Below are 23,276 nucleotides of genomic sequence, written 5' to 3' on the forward strand. Positions count from 1 at the left end.
CCATTAAGTTTTTTGCCAATAGAAATTCCTGCATAATGCCTTACAGAACCAGACATAATGTTTGTGAAAGGTAAAGTAGGGTAAGCAGTTACCGGAGTTTCTGAACATTATGGAATCCCCTGGGTATGTATCTGGTAGAAATCTGTTGAGGGATTGGCCGAAGATCTAACGGCTGCCCTAAGTGCAGAAATTTGTTGCTGCAGATTTGTTGAACGCTAACAGTCCCATTAATCGTTGTAGGTTGTTTCTGCCCATAGACCCTGAAAATATTGTTTCGACTAGTGTGGGAAGACCAACTGGAGGAGCCGGCTGACCAGAGGGTAAACAGCGGGAGAACAACAGTTGCTGTAAAGGGTTGGACTGGATCGGGTTTGGCTGGACCGATTGGATCAGCTGGTTCGAGTGCTTTGGTGAGTTCTGGTAGACCGACAGATCGGGCATGTTCAGATGGCTCGGTAACGAGGACGGAAGGTAGGCGATTTGGTTCAGATTCATCGAGGAATGGAAGGTAGAGGAGTTGGGTAACGACGGAGGGGAAAAAAAATGAAGAATGAGAGGATGATTGACTTGGAAACGCTTCGCCGATGGGGTCTTGGTTGTGGTCGGTAACGATCGGCGGCTGGAGCGAAGGAAACGTCGACAGCAGGCGCTTGTGTCTGGGTTGGACCAGCAGAGGATGTTTGAGTCTCGACGACAGTGTGGTTGACGTCTCGACGGCAACGACGAAGGTCATCCGATGGCAGTGACAGCTGGATCTACTAGGGCAGGTTGGATCTGAATCGGTCCAAGTAATGACCGTAGATATTGGTCGATGATAGCCCTAATTTTAACATTGTTAGAATTTTCCCTTGGAGTTCCATCCTCTGTAGAGTCGATGACTGAATCTCTTCTATCCCAGCGACATTCTCATCACTATGCTCTGATACCATCTTGAAAAAGTTAGGGAAGAAAAGAAAACACCAGAGTTACGTGGAAAACCCTAGACCAGGGAGAAAAAACCACGATAAGAGTTTTTATTTAAATTCAGATACACAGTACACATTACAGGGACAGGTATAAATAACCAAACAATAAGAAACCCTAGATAGATAAAAGACCAAAACGCCTTAGGGCTAAAATATAATTTCAACAATGGTCATTTAAGAAAGTTTTCCAGGATCGAAGCTGATATTCCTAGGCTCTTTTTGTGTCTAACAATTCATCATTTTGCTATGTTTTGAGGAGATATTTTGATTTTTGGACTTTGTAGAATTTTGTGGGATTTTATACCTTAACATGAAGTTTTGGGTCTAGTTTGGTTGTGATAGGCCCCCATTGTTAATTTGTAATTATATACACAGACATGAGATGAGAATTAAGGACTCTTGAAAGAACGTTGTTGTTTGGTATTTTCTGGGCCCATCTATCATGAAAGAACGTTGTTGTTTGTTATTTGAGATGAGGGAGGTGATAAGATATAGATAAATGGTCTTCATCGGCTCTTTTTAATATTTTTTTTAAAGGTTAAAGGTACTAATACAACTTTTGAAAGTTCAATGATATTTTTTAAGTAGTTTCGTCCATATACGAACCGAAGGATATGTTAAAATTATTAAAAGTGTTCAAGGGTATTAATGAAATTTTTGAAAGTACAGAGATATTTTTGAAACAAAATACTAAGTGTTTTTTGTCAAAAACTAAACGATTTTGAAACAAAGTACAATAGGGATATTTTCTAGAGCTGTTTTCAAATATAGGAAAATGAGCCAACTTATTTACAAATATAGCAAAGTGTCATTGTCTATCGGTGATAGACAGTGATAATCAGTTACATTTTGCTATATTTGAAAATATTTTCATCATTTTTTACATTTTAAATAATTACCCTATTTTCTATAATTTAGTCTATTTATTTATATTATTATTCTTAATTAGGGGGTGGGCAGAAAACAACACGAGCTGGTCCAAACCCTTATTATTATTTTTAATTTTTTAATTTAGTCCTCTTTGACACACATACTTGCTACACACACATGATATGGAAACAAATTAAGATGATCGTTTCTGTAATCCCTTTTGGTTCCAGGCCACTCTTGTACAGGTTTTCTGGCAGTAAGAAAAAATTTTCCTTTAAAATAAATGCATATTTCTAATGGTCTTGAATGTCTTGAAGTGCATGGATGTGGCTGTAACGTTTTTTGTAGTCTAACCAAGAGATAATGTATGTAACCCTTCCCCAGCTAATACTCGTGAAATTGTGATCGGTGTTAGTATTTGGTGTCATAATGGGTGCATTATGGAACAGTGGGACCTCCATTCTTGTGTTGTTTTCAGATGGGAGCTGATACCTCACCTATTGCCTTCAGTTGTATACTTTTCAAGCATATTTTTCTAAATATGGTTATTGGATTTCATTTGTAGGTTCAAAGTGATCATTATGAGGTTGTTGCTGATTTAATTCAGACGAGCTTTCTTTTCTCAATTCCCATGGATGGGCCGATGTCCTTCTCCACTCCACACGTATCTTTGCAGTGGGCACTTCGCTTTGAATTTTTTACCACCCCCAAGAATGTGAATTGGACCAGGTACTGGGTCAATATTAATAACAAAACTTATTCTTCTGATGTATAAAATCGAAATTCCAATGTCTTTTGCTACTCTTGAAAAGTTAGGGAAGAAAAGAAAACACCAGAGTTACGTGGAAAACCCTAGACCATGGAGAAAAAATCACGATAAGAGTTTTTTATTTTTAATTCAGATACACAGTACACATTACAAGGACAGGTATAAATAACCAAACAATAAGAAACCCTAGACCGATAAAAGACCAAAACGCCCTTAGGGCTAAAATATAATTTCAACACTCCCCCTCAAGTTTGGGCATAAATGTCAATGAAACCCAACTTGCTAATACAGGTGTCAAAAGTCTATCTAGGTAACCCTTTGGTGAGAACATCCGCAACTTGTTGGCTGGACGGAACATAAGGAATGCAAGTGCTACCGTTATCCAGTTTTTCTTTGATGAAGTATCAGTCAATCTCAACGTGTTTGGTTTTGTCATGTTGAACCGGATTGTTTGTATTGAAATAGGGAAAGAGGACAACACAAGGAGTTTACGTGGAAAACCCTAATTTAGGGAAGAAAAACCACGATAGAAAAGAACTTATTATTTTATGTCACTTTACAATAGACCCAACCCTAGATATAAATAGAATAATGTGAAATCCTAATTTAGCAAATATAGTAAAAAGACAAAAATGCCTTTAGGGCTAATTTAACATATTTCAACACTCCCCCTCAAGTTGGGGCATAGATATCAGCAAGGCCCAACTTGCTAATACAAGTTTCAAACGTCTGTCTTGATAATCCTTTCGTAAAGACATCGGCGATCTGTTGGACTGAAGGTACATAGGGAATACAAATAGATCCGCGGTCTAACTTTTCTTTAATAAAGTGCCTATCAATTTCAACGTGTTTGGTTCTATCATGTTGTACGGGATTGTTTGCAATACTGATGGCAGCCTTATTATCACAATACAGCTTCATAGGCCCAGGACTACTCTCGTGAAGATCAGATAACACTTTCTGCAACCAGATTTCTTCACACACTCCCAGATTCATAGCTATACTCTGCCTCAGCACTACTTCTGGCCACTACACCCTGTTTTTTACTCTGCCAAGTTACCAAGTTTCCCCATACAAAGGTACAGTACCCTGAGGTTGACCTTCTATCAGTCACAGATCCGGCCCAATCTGAGTCAGTATATGCCTCGATGCTTCGTGTGTCATGTTTCCTGAATACCAAGCCCTTCCCAGGGGTGGACTTTAAATATCTCAAAATTGGAGTCACAGCTTCCATGTGCTCTTCATATGGACTCTGCATGAACTGACTTACTACACTCACAGCATAGGAGATGTCGGGTCTAGTATGAGACAAGTAAATCAGTTTTCCTACTAGCCGTTGATACCTCTCCTTATTCACAGGGACTCCTTCCAAAACATTTTTCAGTTTGCTATTGACCTCAATAGGGGTGTCAATAGGTTTGCATCCGGTCATTCCTGTTTCTTTTAACAAGTCCATCGTGTACTTCCGTTGAGAAACAGATATTCCTGCTTTCGATCTTGTCACTTCCATCCCTAGAAAATACCTTAAACTACCCAGATCCTTAATTTCAAATTCACTCGCCATCCTTTGTTTTAGCTTAGCAATTTCTGTGTATCATCCCCTGATAGGATGATGTCATCAACATACACTACCAACACAGCAATCTTTCCTAAGGGTGATTTTTTGGTAAACAAGGTATGATCAGAATGTCCCTGAACAAACCCTTGGGACTTAACAAACACGGTGAATCTGGTTTTGGTCCAACCATGCCCTAGGAGACTGCTTCAACCCATATAAAGACTTCCTGATTTTGCAAACATGATTCCCAAACTTAGCTTCAAAACCTGGAGGTGGACTCATTATAACTTCCTCTTCCAACTCACCATTTAGGAATGCGTTCTTTACATCTAGTTGATGTAGGGGCCAAACTTTATTCACGGCGACACAAGAGAACACGAATCGTGTTTAACTTAGGTACTGGAGAAAAAGTTTCTGAATAATCAATTCCATACGTCTGAGTGAATCCTTTAGCAACTAACCTGGCTTTATATCTCTCAAGTGTTCCGTCAGACTTATACTTCACTGTGAACACCCATTTGCAACCAACTGTTTGTGACCTCTATGAGAGGAAGCTACTAACTCCCAAGTCTTATTTGCCTCAAGAGCTCTCATTTCCCTCATTACTGCTGCTTTCCATTCGGGAACTTCCATGGCCGCATGTACACTGGTAGGTATTGTTAGAGCATCTAGCTGAGTAGTAAAAGCCTTAAAAACACGAGATAAGTTTATTATAGGTCAGAAAGTTATGCAAAGGGTATTTTGTACATGACCTGGTGCCCTTTTTCAGAGCAATTGGCATATCCAGGGTGTTATCATAGTTGTCAGTTCGTCTGTCTCTCTTCAGTATCGGACTTTTGAGACAATTCTGCATCCTCTTGAGGATTTTTAAGCATCTCATCCCTTCCTGACATTTCAACCTTCTCTGAGCTCTTTCGTCACTTTCTATGCCCAGACTCTTCAGACTCCCCTTTGAGAACGGGATCTTGAACTTATGCTGGTTCTGACGCTTGGACACTTTCCGATGGAACACCTTGAGGTTTCCTGAATTTTCTTTCTGAGATCCCCCATAATACGTTATCCAGGCACTTGTTTAGTAGGAAAGACCACACGGGAACACCAGAGCCGAATTAGGTTCAAGACTAGGTAGACTAGGTCTAGGAATATTGGGACGAAGTTCAGGTTCAGAATATCCGGACTAGGCTCAAGGTTGAGGCTAATGGGTATGGAATACGTGGTTGAAGTCTCTTCATTGTGGTCTCTCCCATGAGAGATGACTAACGGGAAAGAACGGTTGTCTTTCAAGGAATGTGACATCATAGTAACAAAAATATTTTCTGGAAGATGGAGGAAGCATTTATAGCCTCGTTGATGAAGAGGATACCCGATAAAACACACATGTTTTAGCTCGTGGAGCAAACTTAGTCCGATGTGGACCATGAGTATGAACAAAGGCTGTACACCCAAACACACGAAGAGGAACCTCAGGAATAAGACGATAGACTTGATAGGACTCTTTGAAGCACTCAAGAGGGGTTTGAAACTTTAGGACTCGGAAGCATTCTATTAATTAGATGAGCTGCGGTAAGAATCGCATCCCCACAGGTACGAAGGAGAGATGCTGGAATTATCAAGGAACGAGCCACTTCAATAAGATGGCGATTTTTTCGTTTAGCTACCCCATTTTGTTGTGGAGTATATGCACACGAGTTTTGATGGATGATCCCTTTTGACACTAGGAATTCCTGGAAGGTGTGGTTGACAAACTCACGACCATTGTCACTTTGGAGAATGGCAATCTGTGTTTAAATTGTGTTAATACAGTGGTATAGAACTGTTTGAAGGTAGATAAAACCTCGGACTTATCAGCAAGAAGATATACCCATGTAAGTCGGGTATTGATCATCAATGAAAGTTTACAAACCACCGTTTACCCATTAAGGGTATTGATGTTCGAGGGACCCCAAAATCACTGTGAACCAGGTGGAAAGGTTGGGTAGGCTTATAGGGCTTGAGAAACAAATGACACGCGATGTTGTTTAGCACGTATACAGACATCACAGAGATAATTGAAGAAACATTCACATTATGGAATAAATGAGGAAACAAATACCGCATATTATTGAAAACTAGGATGTCCAAAGACGAAAATGCCACAAAAATAAATCAATCTGTTTCAAGATATAAGCAAACGAAGATAAAAGGCTAAGTCCTAAACAAGCTTCTTGGAGGAAGCATCTGTAGAAAGGAAATATAGGCCTCTGTCATATCGGGCAGTGCCAATCGTCCTCCTCGAGGCTCAAGTCCTTTGAACAAAAGCAGTATTGGTGAGAAGACAACTCTTTACAGTTCAAATCTTTTTGTTATTTTGCTTATTTGATAATAAAATTGTTAAAGAGAATTTTTGGGCACATGTAAGGACATTTTGCAGAGTTAATCCATGAAATGGTGATAGTCTGCCTTTTCCAGCAACAGGAGCAAAAGGACCCATCCGCAATTCGAATCCTCTCATTTCCAGCACTTGGATAGTATGAGAAGAAATCGGTCGGATGAGCCAGTCAAAGTGATTGTGTTGCTCCTGAATCTAGAATCCATAACTCATTCCCCTCAGCAAGGAAACTCAAGGATTGAGGATTACCTGATGAGCAACTGTATCCAATTTCCTACGGTACCTGAATCCCCAGGATTAGTCACTGGAAGCTGTGTTTTGAGGTGTTGCAGTTCCCTCAACTGATTCACCCACTAGAGCACGCCCAAGATCTCGAACTTGTCATTCGAGAGGGCGAACGTTTTACCATTTGGAGGGCGACCATGCAAATTTCCAGCACCGATCCTTCGTATGCCAGTTTTTTTACAATGCTCACAAACTGGGGGTGTTTTACTATTCTGCTTTGTCACCATCAGCTCCAGTGGGACTTCACCTGAAGGCAGCTGGACTCTATAGTGATAACACTTGGCCCATTCATTGCACTTGATCTATCTTCTTTTCCAATCTTAACTTCTGAACATACCTCCATGAGAGATGTGGAATTTGGTTTCTGCCCTAGTATTCTACTCCGAACTATCAAATTTGGGGTGTAGCCTGGCAAGAAAATCATACACACGCTCAACCTCTTCTATCTTGGAGTATTGAATTCCATCTTGTGGGCAGGTCCAGATGATCTCCCGACATAGATCCATTTTTCTTGCCATACAACGACATCTTGCTGAAGTATGATGTTACCATCCATGCCTCCCCTGTTTTGCGAACCTGTTTACGTAGAGTATACAGGCGGGATGCGTTTTGACGCCTCGAAATAACCTTCGGACTGCATCCCAAATATCCGGGGCAGTGGCTGAATAGAGTAAGGTTTCTCCGATTTGTGGTTCATACTACTAAATTAACATATTGAGCGGAGCAAAAGAAATCTCAGCCTTCCAGACACGCTCTTGGGGATCACCAGGATTTCGGTCGTTGGTATCTCTCGTTACATAATCCAAACTGTGGATGGCGTCCCTCGAAAGAACTATTATTAATGGTTTGGAGAAACAAAGAAAGAGTTAATAATTATTGCCATTTACAAACTTCATCTCTCGTGATTCATTTCCTAGCAGAAATATCCAAAATATTTCCAAGATAAAAAGAAAAAGAATTAGAAAGTTGGAGTAAGAAACACTTGATACCTGGATTTTATCTGAGATACATCGGGGAAAATCATGGCATTCAATCGGGATCCCAGCAGGGCGAACCATCTGTTGCTGAAGACTAGCTAATTGTTGTTGGAGTTTCCCCATGAGATTCAGATCTGGAATTTTTCTGTCCAAATTACCATTGGTATTCTTCAATGGATTCAACCCATTCGAAACTGGGGCTGAACCGGATATACTTGAGGAAGAGACTGTCCACCATGATGCTGTTGAAGACGCTACTGTCGGAAGTCCACTAGCGCAAAGTTTGGCAACCTGTGACCGGCGCTGCTCCCAGACTGCTGTGATAGGTGGGTAATGGATGAACGGCTCGGCAATCTTGCTGTGCAGCGGAAAAATCGCGCCGATCTGACCCGACCCCCCCCCCCCCCCGCACCACCCCCCCCCCCCACCCCCAGCAACCCCCCCCCCCGCCCCCCCCCCCCTCCCCCCCCCCCCCCCCCCCCCGCCCCCCCCCCCCCCCCCCCCCTCCCACCCCCCCCCCCGATCCCCCACCCCCGACCCCCCGCCCCCCCCCCACCCTTCTAGGCTACCCACCCGCCGCCTTATGGTAAATCCCCAATCACCCCCCCCCCACCCCCCCCCCCCCCCCCCTGCCCCCCCCCCCCCGACCCCCCCCCCCCCCCCCCCGCCCCCCCCCCCCCCCCCCCCCCCCCCCCCCCACCCCCCCCCCCCCCCCCGAACCAGTCCCTCCACCCCCCCCCCCCCCCCACCCCCCCACCCCCGCCCCACCCCCCCCCTCCCCCCCCCCCCCCCCCCGGCACGGCTAGCTGGAAACACGCCCATGTGGAAGAAAATCGGCCGAATTACTGACTCGACCCGGCAGTGGAACACACCCATGATCGTCTGGTGAAGACGCGATTTCTATGCGATCGCCGAGATACCTACCGGCTGTAGACCGATCGCGTGCGCCGGCTGGAGAACGTTTGAGGCTGAGACGGTTGTGAGCGACACTGAGGATCTGATTGGTTGTGACCCGATTGCGTGCGTCGGCTGTTCGGCTGGAAGATTCCGATCGATGGTGTTTAGCTGGAACGGTTGAGACTGGAGGCTAATCGGCGAGCCAGCTGGAGCAATTCCACCACCTGGGATCATGGTTCGGAGATATCGGTCAACCGCTGCTTGAATCACAGCCTCATTATTCAGCGTACCTTCACCTACTAAGTTTGACGACTGAGTTTCTTCTACCGGGGCTAGGGTTTCATCACCTTGCTCTGATACCATATTGAAATAGGGAAAGAGGACAACACAAGGAGTTTACGTGGAAAACCCTAATTCAGGGAAGAAAAACCACGATAGAAAAGAAATTATTATTTTATGTCACTTTACAATAGACCCAACCCTAGATATAAATAGAATAATGTGAAACCCTAATTTAGCAAATATAGTAAAAAGACAAAAATGCCCTTAGGGCTAATTTAACATATTTCAACAGTTTGCAATATTAATGGCAGCTTTGTTATCGCAGTAAAGTCTCATCGGGTCATGACTTTCTTGATGTAGATCTACCAGAACCTTCTTCAACCAAATTTCTTCACATAACCCAAGCTCATAGCCCTGTATTTGGCTTCGGCACTGCTTCTAGCCACGACGCCTTGCTTCTTACTTCTCAAGGTAACTAAGTTTCCCCACACAAAAGTACAGTATCCTGAGGTGGATTTCCTATCTGTAACAGAACTGGCCCAGTCTGAATCTGTGTAGGCCTCGATACACCTTTTATCATGCTTTTTGAAAACCAAGCCCTTTCCAAGAGAAGACTTCAGATACCTCAGGATCCGTGTAACTACCTCCATGTGTCTTTCATACGGAGCCTGCATAAACTCACTGACCAAGCTAATTGCATATGATATATCAGGTCTGGTATGCGAAAGATATATCAGTTCCCCACAAGCCATTGATATCTCTCTGTTCACAGGAACATCATCTGCTGACTCTATCAGATTGAGGTTAGCTTCTACAGGGGTATCTGCATGTTTACACCCTGTCATTCCAGTCTCCTCAACAAATCGAGTATGTATTTCCTCTGATACACTTAGATCCCTTCCGTTGATCTTGCTAACTCCATTCCTAGGAAATATCTCAAGGCACCGAGATCTTTTATCTCAAACTCATTTGCCATTCGTCATTTCAACCTGTCAATCTCTGCTCAATCATCTCCTGACAGTATAATATCGTCAACATAGACAATCAAGACCGCTATTTTTCCTTGTGCTGACTTCTTAGTGAACAAGGTGTGATCTGAATGCCCTTGAACAAACCCCCTGAGATTTAACAAAGGTGGTGAATCAATTGAACCAGGCTCTAGGGGATTGCTTCAGGCCATACAAGGATTTTTTTTAATTTGCAAACCTGATTGCTGAACTGTGCTTTAAAACCTGGAGGTGGGTTCATATAAACCTCTTTTCCAGCTCACCATTCAGAAAAGAATTTTTCACATCCAACTGATGGAGGGGCCAGTCTTGATTAACAGCCACGGAGAGGAGAACACGAATAGAATTAAGTTTTGTCACAGGTGACAAGGTTTTTGAGTAATCCACTTCATACGTCTGAGTGAATCCTTTTGCAACCAATCTGGCCTTATATCTGTCGAGAGTCCCATCTAACTTGTATTTGACAGTAAAAACCCACTTACACCCTACGGTTTTGTGACCTCTCGGAAGACTAACCAAATCCTATGTTTTGTTAGTCTCAAGGGCCTGCATTTCCTCCATAATTGCAACTTGCCATTTAGGAACCAGATCCCTCCATCTGTTGAAGCTTGCTAGCTCTGCCCTTCACCAAAATGGAACTAAAAAGTTGCTAGCATTTTTGATCATTTCTTCTGTATGTGGCAAGTGGAGAATGGATTTTGGGTGGAAGACATGAAAAGAGGTCAGAAGACTTTCTTATCAACGACCTCAGCGAATTGGCTTCTTGACAGCTTTTGTAGACTTTTGAGTGGTCCGACCTTCGAATTCTTCTTACTAAAGGAAATAGTAGATCGGAGTTTCATTCGGTTAGCTAAATTTCGTAGCAAGGAACATTGGTTTGTAGAATGTGCAGTTTGGCCCTCATCAGGAGGATGAAAGAACATCCATATACCTTACGGAGATAGCGAGTCTGGTTGGCAAGACTTTAAGGAAATGGTTAGTTCTTACATTACAAGCCCCCTAATCCCCTCTGTTCGACCAGAAAGGATATTGCCAAAGAAGTCCTCATCATTTTTGGCCCACCACAGCACAGTTAGGTTTATGACCAGTAATCAAAGGACTCGAGCAAGAAGCTTCTCAGAAGTAGTGAAGGGGGAAAAGATTTCCATTGCTCCATTATAGAGCCTTCAAAAAAGTTCTTCAAAAAACAGCCACATCTCTCTGTTTCAGCCAAGAAAAAATAGAGCAAGCTCCTTTTCTGGATACAGGATACCGAAGTCTTTCAAGAAGATTTTCACAACTTATGGATCGTTTCAAGGTTATTTGCATTCAATGATTGGAAGGAAATAGCACAAGATTTGAGAGTGGCTTTCAATTCTAGTGTTTCAATAAACCCCCTGTATGCAAATAAAGCATTAATCCCGAACAAGGTGATTTGGCAGATTTGATTAAAATTCATGGTAAGTGGCAACAATTTGGTTCTTTTCATTTATTATTTGAGAAATGGAACTCGAAAAGCATGGCAGGCCTTCAGTCATGGAAGGATTCGGGGGTTGGTTGTCAATAAAGAATCTCTCCCTAGATTTTTGGAGTAGAAACACTTTCGAAGCAATTTGAGCATACTTCGGCAGCCTGGAATCTATAGTGGTAGAACCTCTCAACCTCACAAGCTGCCAGGAAGCAAAAATCAAAGTCGAGAGAAACCTTTGTGGTTTTGTGCCGGTGACCATTGAAGTTAATAATGAAAATCTTGGTAACGTATTTTTGAATTTTGGAGATACTAAATGTTCAGGGCTGCCTACTACCAGTTATGGAGACTTAACCATTGAAGACTTTTCAAATCCAATAGATAATCAAGTTTTGAAGGATGAAGTTGCTGAAACAATTGATATGGAATCTGAATGGTCTTTTCTTACATCCTCCTAATTCATTTCCAGGCTACTCGTGGAATCCAAAAGCCTCACTAGAGGAAGCTTTCCGACTGCCAGATCAGCTGGCGAAGCATCCTTTGTCAAGCAGCTTAGAGGAATGCGAAAAGGCACCAAAAGCCTCTTTTAATGTGGGCGGGAGCATCTCAGAGGAAAGTGAAAAGGCACATTTAATGAGGAAAGAGTCGGCTCCAGTTGTTTTAGATGTTACTAAAGGCTCCTCCAGCCTTTTTGAAAGAGGAGGGTGAAAAGTCACATTTTGTTCAAAAAAGTAACCGTCCATCATCAGACCTCGGGGAGTCTTCTAAATTGGCAGCCCACTCGACACACCAGGAGGAACTTATTGGGTCAGGGGTACTCGAAGAGGCTCAGGGTTTTTGGCGGGACAACATTGAAAAGGAGTTCTCCATTAAATCAAGAGTAATCGAAGAGGCACAGGAATTTTGGCAGGACAATTGTCAAAAGGGGGATTCTCCGGATACCCTTTGTTTTAATTTAGCCAAGGAAAACATTAATCCAAGCTGCTATCCAATCAAGTCCTCTGCCTCCTCAGCTTCTCGTCAGAACCAATTAAATGCTCGGAATCCTTTGCCTAAACACTTTGTCAGAAAAAGAACCTCCTTCATCAACAGATGGATAGAAACAAATGATGATGTCTTAGGGGAGAAAAGAACCCTCAATTCAGAAGAGCAACCAATGGAGATCTCGGGAAGTTTCTTACAATAGCAGACAACAATCCGGACTTGCTAGAGGTTTGTTGCACAAAAAATCAAATCCCTTCTCCCTCAAACAAGGATATTCCATCTCCATCATCTAAGCTGTTTAAGCACACCAACTTCACCATCCTGAATTCAAGTAACATTTTTGTAAGAGGCTCACCTTGTTCCCCTCCTAGTACAAAAAAGAAAGGAGACTCGGAGTTGGAATCATATTTCAGTGTTAGTAGTGTAGAATTGAAAGCCCTGAATTCAACCTCAATCCAAGAAGATAATGTTCAAGACTTTGTATTCGGCCTGGATCTGTAGACCCTATTCTCCAATGAAGACAAGGTAAAAACTTTGGAGCATTACTCCATTTGCTCCCCATCCATACCCTCACCAGAGCTTCCAGATCACTTAACAACCATTATTAAGGCTTTTTAATAAGTTCATTGATACAACCAACCTACTGGAAATTCCCTTATCTAATGGAAAGTTCACATGGTCCAGGGGAGGAAATTCTTCTTCCAAATCTTTACTAGACAGATTCTTCATCAATAAGGAGTGGGATGAACTCTTCACCAATTCAAGAGTAATTCACCAGGTACGCCTACTTTCAGACCATTTCCCATTGTTATTAAGCGCAGACACAATTAGTTGGGGCCCCTCTCCCTTCAGATTTTGTAACACCTGGTTATCAAACAAAGAATGTGTCATTTCCATTGAAAATTCTTGGAAAAACAGTAACATAAAAGGGTGGCCAGGGTTCGTTATTAATGCAAACGTCAGATTGGTTAAAGTTGCACTGAAAACTTGGTTAGCAGACTACCAGAAATCCTTAACCCGAAAGGAAGAGGCCTTGTTAAAGGAAATAACTAAGAAAGAAGCTCTGATTGAATCTTTGGGATGGGATCCCGAGGTGGCTGGCTACATTTCCACTTTAAAAACAGAATTAATGAGCATTTATAGGCTGGCAGAAAGGGACCTTATTCATGCAAGCTGAATTGGATGAAGCTGGGAGATGAAAACTCTAGTTTTTTTCATCGATTCTTGGCAGCAAGGAAAAGGAAGAATCTAATCAATGAGCTTCTAAATGAACAAGGGATGCCTACTAATTCTTCTAATGAAGTGGAATGCCTTATTCTAAGTTTCTATGACACCCTCTACACAAGATCCCCTGGTAACTGATACTTGCCGGCCTTCTTAAATTGGCCCCGAGTCACACAATCATAGGATACATCACTCATTGCAAAGTTTACTGAAGCTGAAATTGTAATGGCTATTAAAACCCTGGGGAAAAAATAAAGCACCTGGACTAGATGGCTTTACTGTGGAGTTCCTCTCGAGATTTTGGCTCTTGGTTAAAGAAAATTTCATTAAGTTATTCGAAGACTTACACAAAAGTGGAATATTGAATGCATGTGTGAGAGAAAACTTCATTTGCCTCATTCAAAAGAAAGAAGATGCAACATCCGTTAAGGATTTTAGGCCAGTCAGCCTTACTACTTTAACTTACAAGGTAGCTGCAAAAGTACTTGCTGAAAGACTGAAAAAAGTGATGCACTCCATCATCGGGCCATCCTAGAATGCCTTTATTGAAGGGAGACAAATACTAGATGCAGTCTTGATAGCTCAGAAGTGGTGGAGGAGTATCGCTTTTGACTGGGTGGATTGGACCTTTTTAGGAAAGGTTTTAATTGCAAAAAACTTCAACACTCGCTGGTCTCTTGGATCTTGGGATGCATTTAGGACCCAAAATTCTCTATCATTATTAATGGAAGACCTCAAAGTCACATTCTCGCATCTAGAGGGATTAGTCAAGGTGATCCCTTGTCCCCTTTCCTTTTCCTGTTAGTAAGTGAAGTGTTGGGCTCCATCATTGACAAGTTGTACGGCAATGGATTATTTGAGGGATTTGTGGTTGGGAAGGAGAAGATTCATGTTCCACTACTCCAATTTACAGACGATACCTTCATTTTTTGCAACTATGATAGCAAAAGTTGTTAAAATTGAAAGAAGCAATTAGTCTCTTAGAATGGTGCTCAGGTCAGAAAGTGAATTGGGAAAAATCAGCTCTTAGTGGAGTCAACATTTGAAGGGGAATTGTTACAAATGGCTGATTTTCTCACTTGTAAGGCCGAATCACTACCTCTCATGTACCTTGGTTTGCCACTAGGAGGCTACCCTAAGCAATCCTCCTTTTGGCAGCCGGTGATAGAAAAGATGCATAGAAAATTGGACAAATGGAACAGATTTAATCTCTCAAGAGGAGGAAGGGCAACCCTATGCAACTCAGTTCTCTCCAATCTCCCAACGTACTATATGTCTATTTTTGCAATGCAGAAAATGTGATCTCATCTTTAGAAAGACTAATTCGAAACTTCTTTTGGGAAGGCCATAAAGGAAGCAAAGTCAATCACCTAGTAAAGTGAGTGTCTCAGTCTCCAAGTAATGGAGGTCTCGGCTTGGGGGGGCTTAAATTTAAAAATTCGGCCATGCTTGCTAAGTGGGGTTGGCGTTATATGAAGTAGGAAAACTCTTTGGCAGTAAGTGATCACCAGCATCCATGGCAAAGGCCCCTTTCATTGGCATTCATTCGGAAAAATATGGGAATAGTCTGAGAAGCCCGTGGATTAATATCTCAAGATGCTGGTCAAAAGTGGAGTTTTTGACCTCTTTTATCCTTGGTGATGGCTCTCGAATAGGTTTTTGGTCTGATCCTTGGATAGAATCAACCCCATTGTTCACACTCTATCCAAGTCTGTTTAGAATTACCCTATTGCCAAGGGGCTCAATAGCTTCTCATTGGGATCATTCTCACTCTTAATCTATCATTTTTCGCCGTTTGCTTAAAGATGAGATCACACACTTTCAAGCCTTGCTAGTCCTCTCAGGAAGATCAGTCTCAGCAAGCCCCGTCCAACGTTCATGGTCTTTGGAAGCTTCAGGCATCTTCACAATTAAATCCCTCACAGCACATCTCTCCCCTTCGTCCCCAATGGACAAAAGCCTTTTCAAGGCTCTATGGAAGACTAAGAGCCTGAGGAGAGTCAACATCCAGATCTGGATAATGCTTTTTAGTCTCCTAAATTGCTCCTTGGTCTTGCAAAGAAAATTACACTCGCCCAGCTTATCGCCTTCCTTTTGCCCTTTATTCAAGAAGGCAGGGGAAGATTTGCAACACCTCTTCTTCAACTGTCCTTATTCAGAAAACTATTGGTGGTCTTTTTTCCACTTATTCAATTTCGTCGGGGTGTTTGGAGATAATTTTAGAGGTAATGAACTTCAACTTCTATTGGGTCCCTCCCTCAAAAAGAGGCCAAGATTGCTTTGGATCAATATGATTAAGGCCATTCTAGCAGACCTTTGGTTCGAAAGAAATTAGAGAATTTTCCACGATAATGAAACTTGTTGGAGGGCTCGTTTTGACTCAGCTCAAAGAAATGCTTCAGCCTGGTGCTCCTTAAACAGTGACTTTGAAGACTTCTCTATACAAGACTTATATTTGAATTGGCAGGCCTTCATCTTCCCCGCTTCTTAGGCTTGTTGTCTAGTTTTACTTTCGGTTTATTGCTTTATCATTCTTCTTGTTTTTGCTTGGCCTTTGTACCGTTGTATGGACATGATGAGGGCGCTAAGGGGGTGTCAACCTAGTTAAGATGCCTGGATGCGCTTCCTGATTCTTTCTTTCAATTGTTGTTCTCATTCTGTTCTTTATTCATGCTCCTCGTATAACTCTCTTGTACCTTGAGCATTAGTCTCTTTTTTATTTAATTATAATAAAAAGGCTCATTTCCGTTTAAAAAAAAAATGGTAGGTTTTAGACTGTAATGTAGCGATGGAGTAGTACCTACCACAATACTAATGATATTTTCTCTATGCCTTTGAAATGCTCTTTCTAATAACTAATCTAAGAATTTTTTACGACTTTTCATATATTTTAATTCAATATTCTCTATTTCAGATATGAGCATCCTCTCATGATAGAAGGAAGAGAAAAAAGCGAATGGATTCTTCCAATCACTGTTCATGCACCTCCATCTAGCGCTGCAACTGCTCAGAATCGAAATGATAGGCCTTTCTCTTTGGAGCCGATGTGGATGCACAACTGATGGTAATTGATTAATGTTGTCATTTACTTCAAAGTAGTAGTATAACTTCACGATTTTCTCTGTTTCTATCTCACACAATAACGATAAAATAACTGTAAGAATTCGAATGCCTACTAGATCTTGCTAGGCTGAGTTTTCTCCACCTCTATTTGTGATATCTTTATTTTTCTTCAACCTTTTGATGGATTTTCTTTTAGCAATGGCAAATCATAGCAATGAAAGTTGGGGTTCTTGTTTGATTTTGCACTAGAAAAAGATAATTTGTCAAGTGTTATAATGACTAGGCATAGATACACAAACAATTTTAATGACTAGGCACCAGTTTCCACGTCATCGGAAGTGTGGTAGAACAATAATATTTGTCAAGTAGTTCAAATAGGACTTCTAATTCATTAGTGAAGTGATATGGCAAAGGCTGAAATCATGCCACAAGGACCACAAAGTCTTAAGTCGTTGCGTTAAATGGACTCTAGCTTCCTTTACGAAGAATTTAAGTGCATCTCCATCCTCATTTATTACAAGTCATTCATCAATCAATAGAACAATAGTTCAAACTAATTTAAGTGGAATTTCATTTGTTCTTGAAGGTTCCCAGAAGCTGAAATGCATTTTTCAAATTTGGATTTAAGATCCTCTATTATGTACTTTTCAGTTTTTTGAGCCATTTCAATGCAGCTCCATATTGAAGTCCTTGTGGCATGATTAAGATGCCTTTATTTTTAGTGATGCGTCCTTGAAAACACAACATATAAGGTCAAGGATTCAAGGGCTCGTCTGGTAGTTGATGGGCTTCAAATTTGATTTGTTGGATTGAAGACACTTATGTAGTTACTTTCTGGGATTCCTCATGCTATTTTTTTTTTTTTTTTTTTTGACGGGCTGTACTTTCAGATGATTGCAAGATAGATAATTTGTACTCCCTTTGTGCATCATGCAGAGGTTCATGTAAATGAAGGGCTTGTAGATTTTCTCCAGCAATTTTCACATTCCATCAATGCCTTGCTGCCTGGGAATTTTTTTGAAGAAACTGATGTCCAGCAAATGCAAATGTCAAACTGAAGCGCCGAAGAAGATGGTGACGATGAGAGTGTAGGTAGGCCATTGACGTTGCAAGTTGGCCGCTACATGTTGCAATTTATTACCACAATCTTCAAATTATTTTCCTAAGTTATGCTAAGATATGACATTCTTGTGTCTCTAATTCAAAATGTGAATCTGGTTTTTACTTCTGACATGCAATAGAAATTCCCAACATTCTTTTGAAACTCCTGTATGTGTTTAAATTCTTTATATATATAAATATATATTCCGATTCCTTGCACCAACAATTTCCCTTTAATCTAAGAATCTCCTGCTCTAAAATATTGGAATAGTGCCCTAATCCATTACCCTTTTGTTTCTTTGTTTCATTTATGGATATGAATCTGGTTCCCCATCAATCTAAGACTTTGAATAACAATTCATATAAGACTTACCGTTCTGTACGTTCCCAATGGATTCATAATGCTCAATTACAGGGAGATTTGAGTCCAGAAAACCTTAAAACGCTTTCAAATTGTCTCAATATTATCATCGTCATTATTATCCTTTTTGTTTGACAATATCACTTGAAGAAGAAAGTGCACCAATACTTGTGATATTTAACTGCAGGCAAGAAAAAGAAGGTATATTAACCGAAGTTCAGATTCTATTTGTGAAGCATATGAGGAAGGCATATGCATGAATATTCAAATCTATGCTTACAGCTTCCATGGAACATTACATACCCAATTTCAGAACTAGATTTCATTTCTGCTCTACCCTAAGATCACCAGCACTAAATTGAGTAAAACCAAAGAGGTGAACAAGACGTAACACAAACAAATGATTCCATAAGTCCATAATACTTAAATTGGACAAAGACAACATAACTAGTTATATAGCAAAATCCATATACAATAAGATAAAATGATCACCTCTAATTCAATTATTTCCTCATCTACCACATGAGCAACTGAAAAATACAAGAGCAAATTAAAAAGACATACTTTGCGCCTTCCATTTTTGTGCACATAGCAATTTGACTTTTTTTCCAATACATAGGGACTTTAAAGCTCAACCAGGTTACAATTTATCTAATGAAGCGAAAACTATAGAACTTAACAGTGAAGAACACATTCAGCAAAGATATAGTTATTTTATGTATGAGAATACTTGAGTTTCGAATAATATGTTTATTTCATTATTAAATTTTCAAATTAACTTTTTGATCTCCAAACTTTTAAGAATAGGCTTAAAAAGTTCTTGAAGCAATTGTTTATTATCTCAATTAATTATATGGCATTTTAAGTTAGAAAAATAATTTTAAAAATTATTATTCCCTAGAATTATCAAAATTATTTTTAAATTTAAAATGTAGTCCCACTTTTGGTGACAGTTCAAAACACCATCGCTTAGGTTTTCTTACTTTTGACGAAGGTTCAGAACCACCATTGTATGTAACGTTTTTTGGACGATTAATTCTCGTCATCGTATGTTAAATGTCATTAGAACTACAAAAACTTTTGTCAAGCCCAACACTTTTTTAGAATCATTATTATAGAGCTCACCTATCATCGTTTACAAGTTACTATTTTACATTTAAAACCAAAATTGTTGTAGCAGATATGGTGAGATCTAGACTTCTAGACAAACACGAACTTTGAGTAGTTGCAAGTAGCAGCTAATATAGAAACTAGAGGAGCAACAATATCAGTTGCTAGATGATATGAAAGTACATCTCATAGCATTACGTGATGGAATATAAAGAACACCATGCACAACAAAAGCAAGGATCAATAACGTTCTTATTACATAAAAGACAGGAGTTTTGTACTTGTATGGATGAAATTTGGACCAAAAGTTCAAGAAAGAGTCAAAAAATTGCTAACTGTGGATTTCTACTTGTCGAAATGTGCTCCAAGTAACTTATGAACCTTAGAAAGGGATTTTGTACCTATGTAGACGAAGGTTGGAACAAAGAGTAAAGAAAGAGACTAAAAAAGGATGAACTTTTGGTTTCTACTCGTGGAAATGTGCTCCAATTCCATATTTGGAAGATTTTTGGTTGACAAGATATGTATGAACCCTGGAGAGGAGTTTTATACCAGTGGTGACGAACTTAGAAACAAAAGGTCAAGAAAGAGTCTGAAAATGATGAACTTTGAGTTTCTACAAGTCAAAGTCTACAATAGTTCCAAATTTGTATGAACTTTGGTTCAAATTATACTTATGAACCCTGGAAAGGAGTTTTGTACCTGTGCGAATGAATCTTGGCACAAAATGTCAAGAAAGAGTTCGAAAAGGATGAAATTTGGGTTTCTACTTGTCGAAATGTGCTCCAAGTTCCAAATTTGGACGATGTTTCGTTCAAAAGAAACTTATGAACCCTGGAGAGGAGTTTTTACCTGCCTGGATGAACTTTGACACAAATGTTCAAGAAAGAGTCCAAAAAGGACGAACTTTGGGTTTCTATGTGTTAAAATGTGCTCTCAGTCCAAATTTTGTCAAAATTTAATTTTAATGCTACTTGTGATACCTAGAATAGAATTTTGTACCTATGTGGATGAACTTTAGCACAAACGGTAAAAAAAGAGACAAAAAAGGACGAACTTTGTGTTTCTACTTGTTGAAATGTGCAAGTCAAATTTTGGACGAAATTTGGTTCAAAAGATACTTATAAAACAGGGAGAGGAGTTTTCCGTGTGTGGATGAACTTTGATACAAAAGGTTAAGAAAGAGTCTGCAAAGGACGAACTTATTCTACATGTCAAAATGTCCTCATAGTCCAAATTTGGACGAACTTTGGTTTAAACGTTACTTATGAATGCTGGAAAGGAGTTTTGTGACTGTATGCATGAACTTTGGACCAAAAGGTCAATAAAGAGTCGAAAAATGATGAACAAGGTTTCTACTTGTGGAAATGTGCTCCAAGTCAAAATTTGGATGAAGTTTGGGCTTATGAACACTAGAAAGGAATTTTGTACCCATGTGGACGAACTTTGGCACAAAGGATAAAGAAAGTAACTAAAAAGGACGAATTTTGGGTTTATATTTGTCGAAATGTACTCCAAGTCCAAATTTGTAAGATGTTTGGTACAAAAGATACTTATGAACTCTGGAGAGGAGTTTTGTACTGTGGACGAACTTAGACACAAAAGGTCAAGAAAGAGTTCGAAAAGAACGAACTTTGGGTTTTTACATGTTGAAGTCTGCTAAAATTCCAAATTTAGATGAACTTTGGTTCAAAAAGTATTTATGAACCTTGGAAAGGAATTTTGTACCTTTGTGGATGAACCTTGGCACAAAATATCAAGAAAGAGTCCGAAAAGATGAACGTTAGGTTTCTACTCGTCGAAATGTGCTCTAATCGAAATTTGGATGAAGTTTTGTTCAAAAGATACTAATGAACTCTGGAGAGAAGTTTTGTACTAATGTGGATGAACTTTGTCACAAAAGGTCAAGAAAAAGTCTGCAAAGAATGAACTTTTGGCTTTTACTAGTTGAAATGTGCTCCAAGTCCAAATTTGAACGAAGTTTGGTTCAAAAGATACTTATAAACCCTGGAGAGGAGATTTATATCTGTGTGGACGAAGTTTCACACAAAAGGTCAATAAAGAGCTCAAAAAGGAAAAACTTTCCTTTTCTACGTGTCGAAATGTGCTCTCAGTCCAAATTTAGTCGAAGTTTCGTTTAAAAGTTACTTATGAATGTTGAACAATATTTTTGTACCTGTATGGATGAACTTTGGACCAAAAATCAAGAAACAGTCCAAAAATGACGAACTTTTGTCTTCTACTTGTGAAATATGCTCCAAGTCAAAATTGGAGGAAGTCTAGTTTAAAACGTACTTATGGACCCTAGAAAGGAATTTTGTACCTATGTGGACAAATTTTGGCACAAAGTGTAAAGAAAGAGACTAAAAGGACGAAGTTTGAGTTTCTACTTGTCGAAATGAGCTCCAAGTCCAAATTTGGAAGAAGTTTGGTTCATAAGATACTTTTGAAGCTTGGAGAGGAGTTTTGTACCAGTGTGGATGAACTTAGTCATAAAAGGTTGAGAAAGATTCGGAAAAGGACGAACTTTGGGTTTCTACACGTCGAAGTCTTCTATAATTCCAAATTTAGACGAACTTTGGTTCAAAAAGTACTTATGATCATTGGAAAAGAATTTTGTACCTGTGTGGATGAATCATGGCACAAAATGTCCAGAATGAGTCCGACAAGACGAATTTTTGGTTTCTACTTGTCGAAATGTATTCCAAGTCAAAATTTGGACAAACTTGGTTCAAAAGATCCTTGTGAACCCTAGAGAAGAGTTTTGTACTTGTGTGGACGAACTTTGACACAAAAGGTATAGAAAGAGTCCGTAAAGGACGATGTTTGGGTTTCTACGTGTCAAAATTTGATTAGTGTCCAAATTTGGATGAAGTTTTGTTTAATAGTTACTTATGAACCTAGACAGGAAAATTTGGTCGTTTTTTTTTTTTTTTTTTGTCGTTGTAATCGCCTAATTGTAGTAGCAATGGTTTGTTTTCGGTTGTGGACGTAGGGGGTATGTTCATGAGAGGGTGGTCAAGAAAGAGTCCAAGAACTTAGACACAAAAGATACTTATGTGCTCCAAGTATAAATTTGGAAGAAGTTTGGGTTTCTACTTCTTGAAATGTGCTCCAATTCCAAATTTGGAAGATGTTTGGTTCAAAAGATACTTATGAACGTTGGAAAGGAGTTTTATACCAATGTGGACGAACTTAGACACGAAAGGTCAAGAAAGAGTTCGAGAAGGATGAACTTTGGGTTTCTACATGTCGAAGACTACTATAATTCTAAATTTGGACGAACTTTGGATCAAAAGATACTTATGAACCCTGGAAATGAGTTTTGTACGTGTGTTGATGACCCTTGGCATGTTCATGAAAGAGTTCGAAAAGGACAAACTTTAGGTTTCTACTTATCAAAATATGCTCCAAGTCCAAATTTGGATGAAGTTTGCTGGAAAGGAGTTTTGCACCTGTGCGGACGAACTTTGACACAAAAGGTCAAGAAAGAGTCTGCAAAGGATGAACTTTTTTTTTTTCTACGTGTCGAAATGTGCTCTCAGTCAAAAGGGTACCCTTATGAACCCTATAGTGGAATTTTGTACCTATGTGGATGAACTTTGGAACAAAGGGTAAGGAAAGAGAAAAAAGGACGAACTTTTTGTTTCCACTTATAGAAATGTTCTTCAAGTCAAAATTTGGATGAAGTTTGGTTCAAAGATACTTATGAACCTGGTGAGGATTTCCATACCTATGTGGACGAACTTTGACACAAAAGGGCAAGAAAGAGTCCGCAAAGGAGGAACTTTGGGTTTCTACTTGTCGAAATGTGCTCCAAGTCCAAATTTGTACGACGTTTGGTTCAAAAGATACATATGAACCCTGAAGAGGAGTTTTGTACCTGTGTGGATAAACTTTGACAAAAAGGTATAGAAACAGTCTGCAAAGGACGAACTTTGGGTTTCTACGTATCGAAATGTGCTATCAGTCCAAATTTGGACAAAGTTTTGTTCAAAAGTTACTTAT

General features: G+C 40.0%; 1 protein-coding gene across 3 annotated transcripts in view; it reads left to right on the forward strand.

The window, feature by feature from the left end:
- Window positions 1–18,020, forward strand: part of LOC120091119 — a 62,394-nt gene extending 44,374 nt beyond the window's left edge. For all 3 annotated transcript variants that reach the window (XM_039048970.1, XM_039048972.1, XM_039048973.1), the window contains 3 exons: window positions 2,401–2,564; window positions 16,548–16,697; window positions 17,633–18,020. In XM_039048970.1, coding sequence (XP_038904898.1) covers window positions 2,401–2,564; window positions 16,548–16,695 — 312 coding nt within the window. In that variant the 3' untranslated portion in view covers window positions 16,696–16,697; window positions 17,633–18,020. The remainder of the gene's footprint in view (window positions 1–2,400; window positions 2,565–16,547; window positions 16,698–17,632) is intronic.
- Window positions 18,021–23,276: the final 5,256 nt, after the last annotated feature.

This window comes from Benincasa hispida, chromosome 11 (genome assembly GCF_009727055.1).
Source record: "Benincasa hispida cultivar B227 chromosome 11, ASM972705v1, whole genome shotgun sequence".
Classification (NCBI taxonomy): Eukaryota; Viridiplantae; Streptophyta; class Magnoliopsida; order Cucurbitales; family Cucurbitaceae; genus Benincasa; species Benincasa hispida.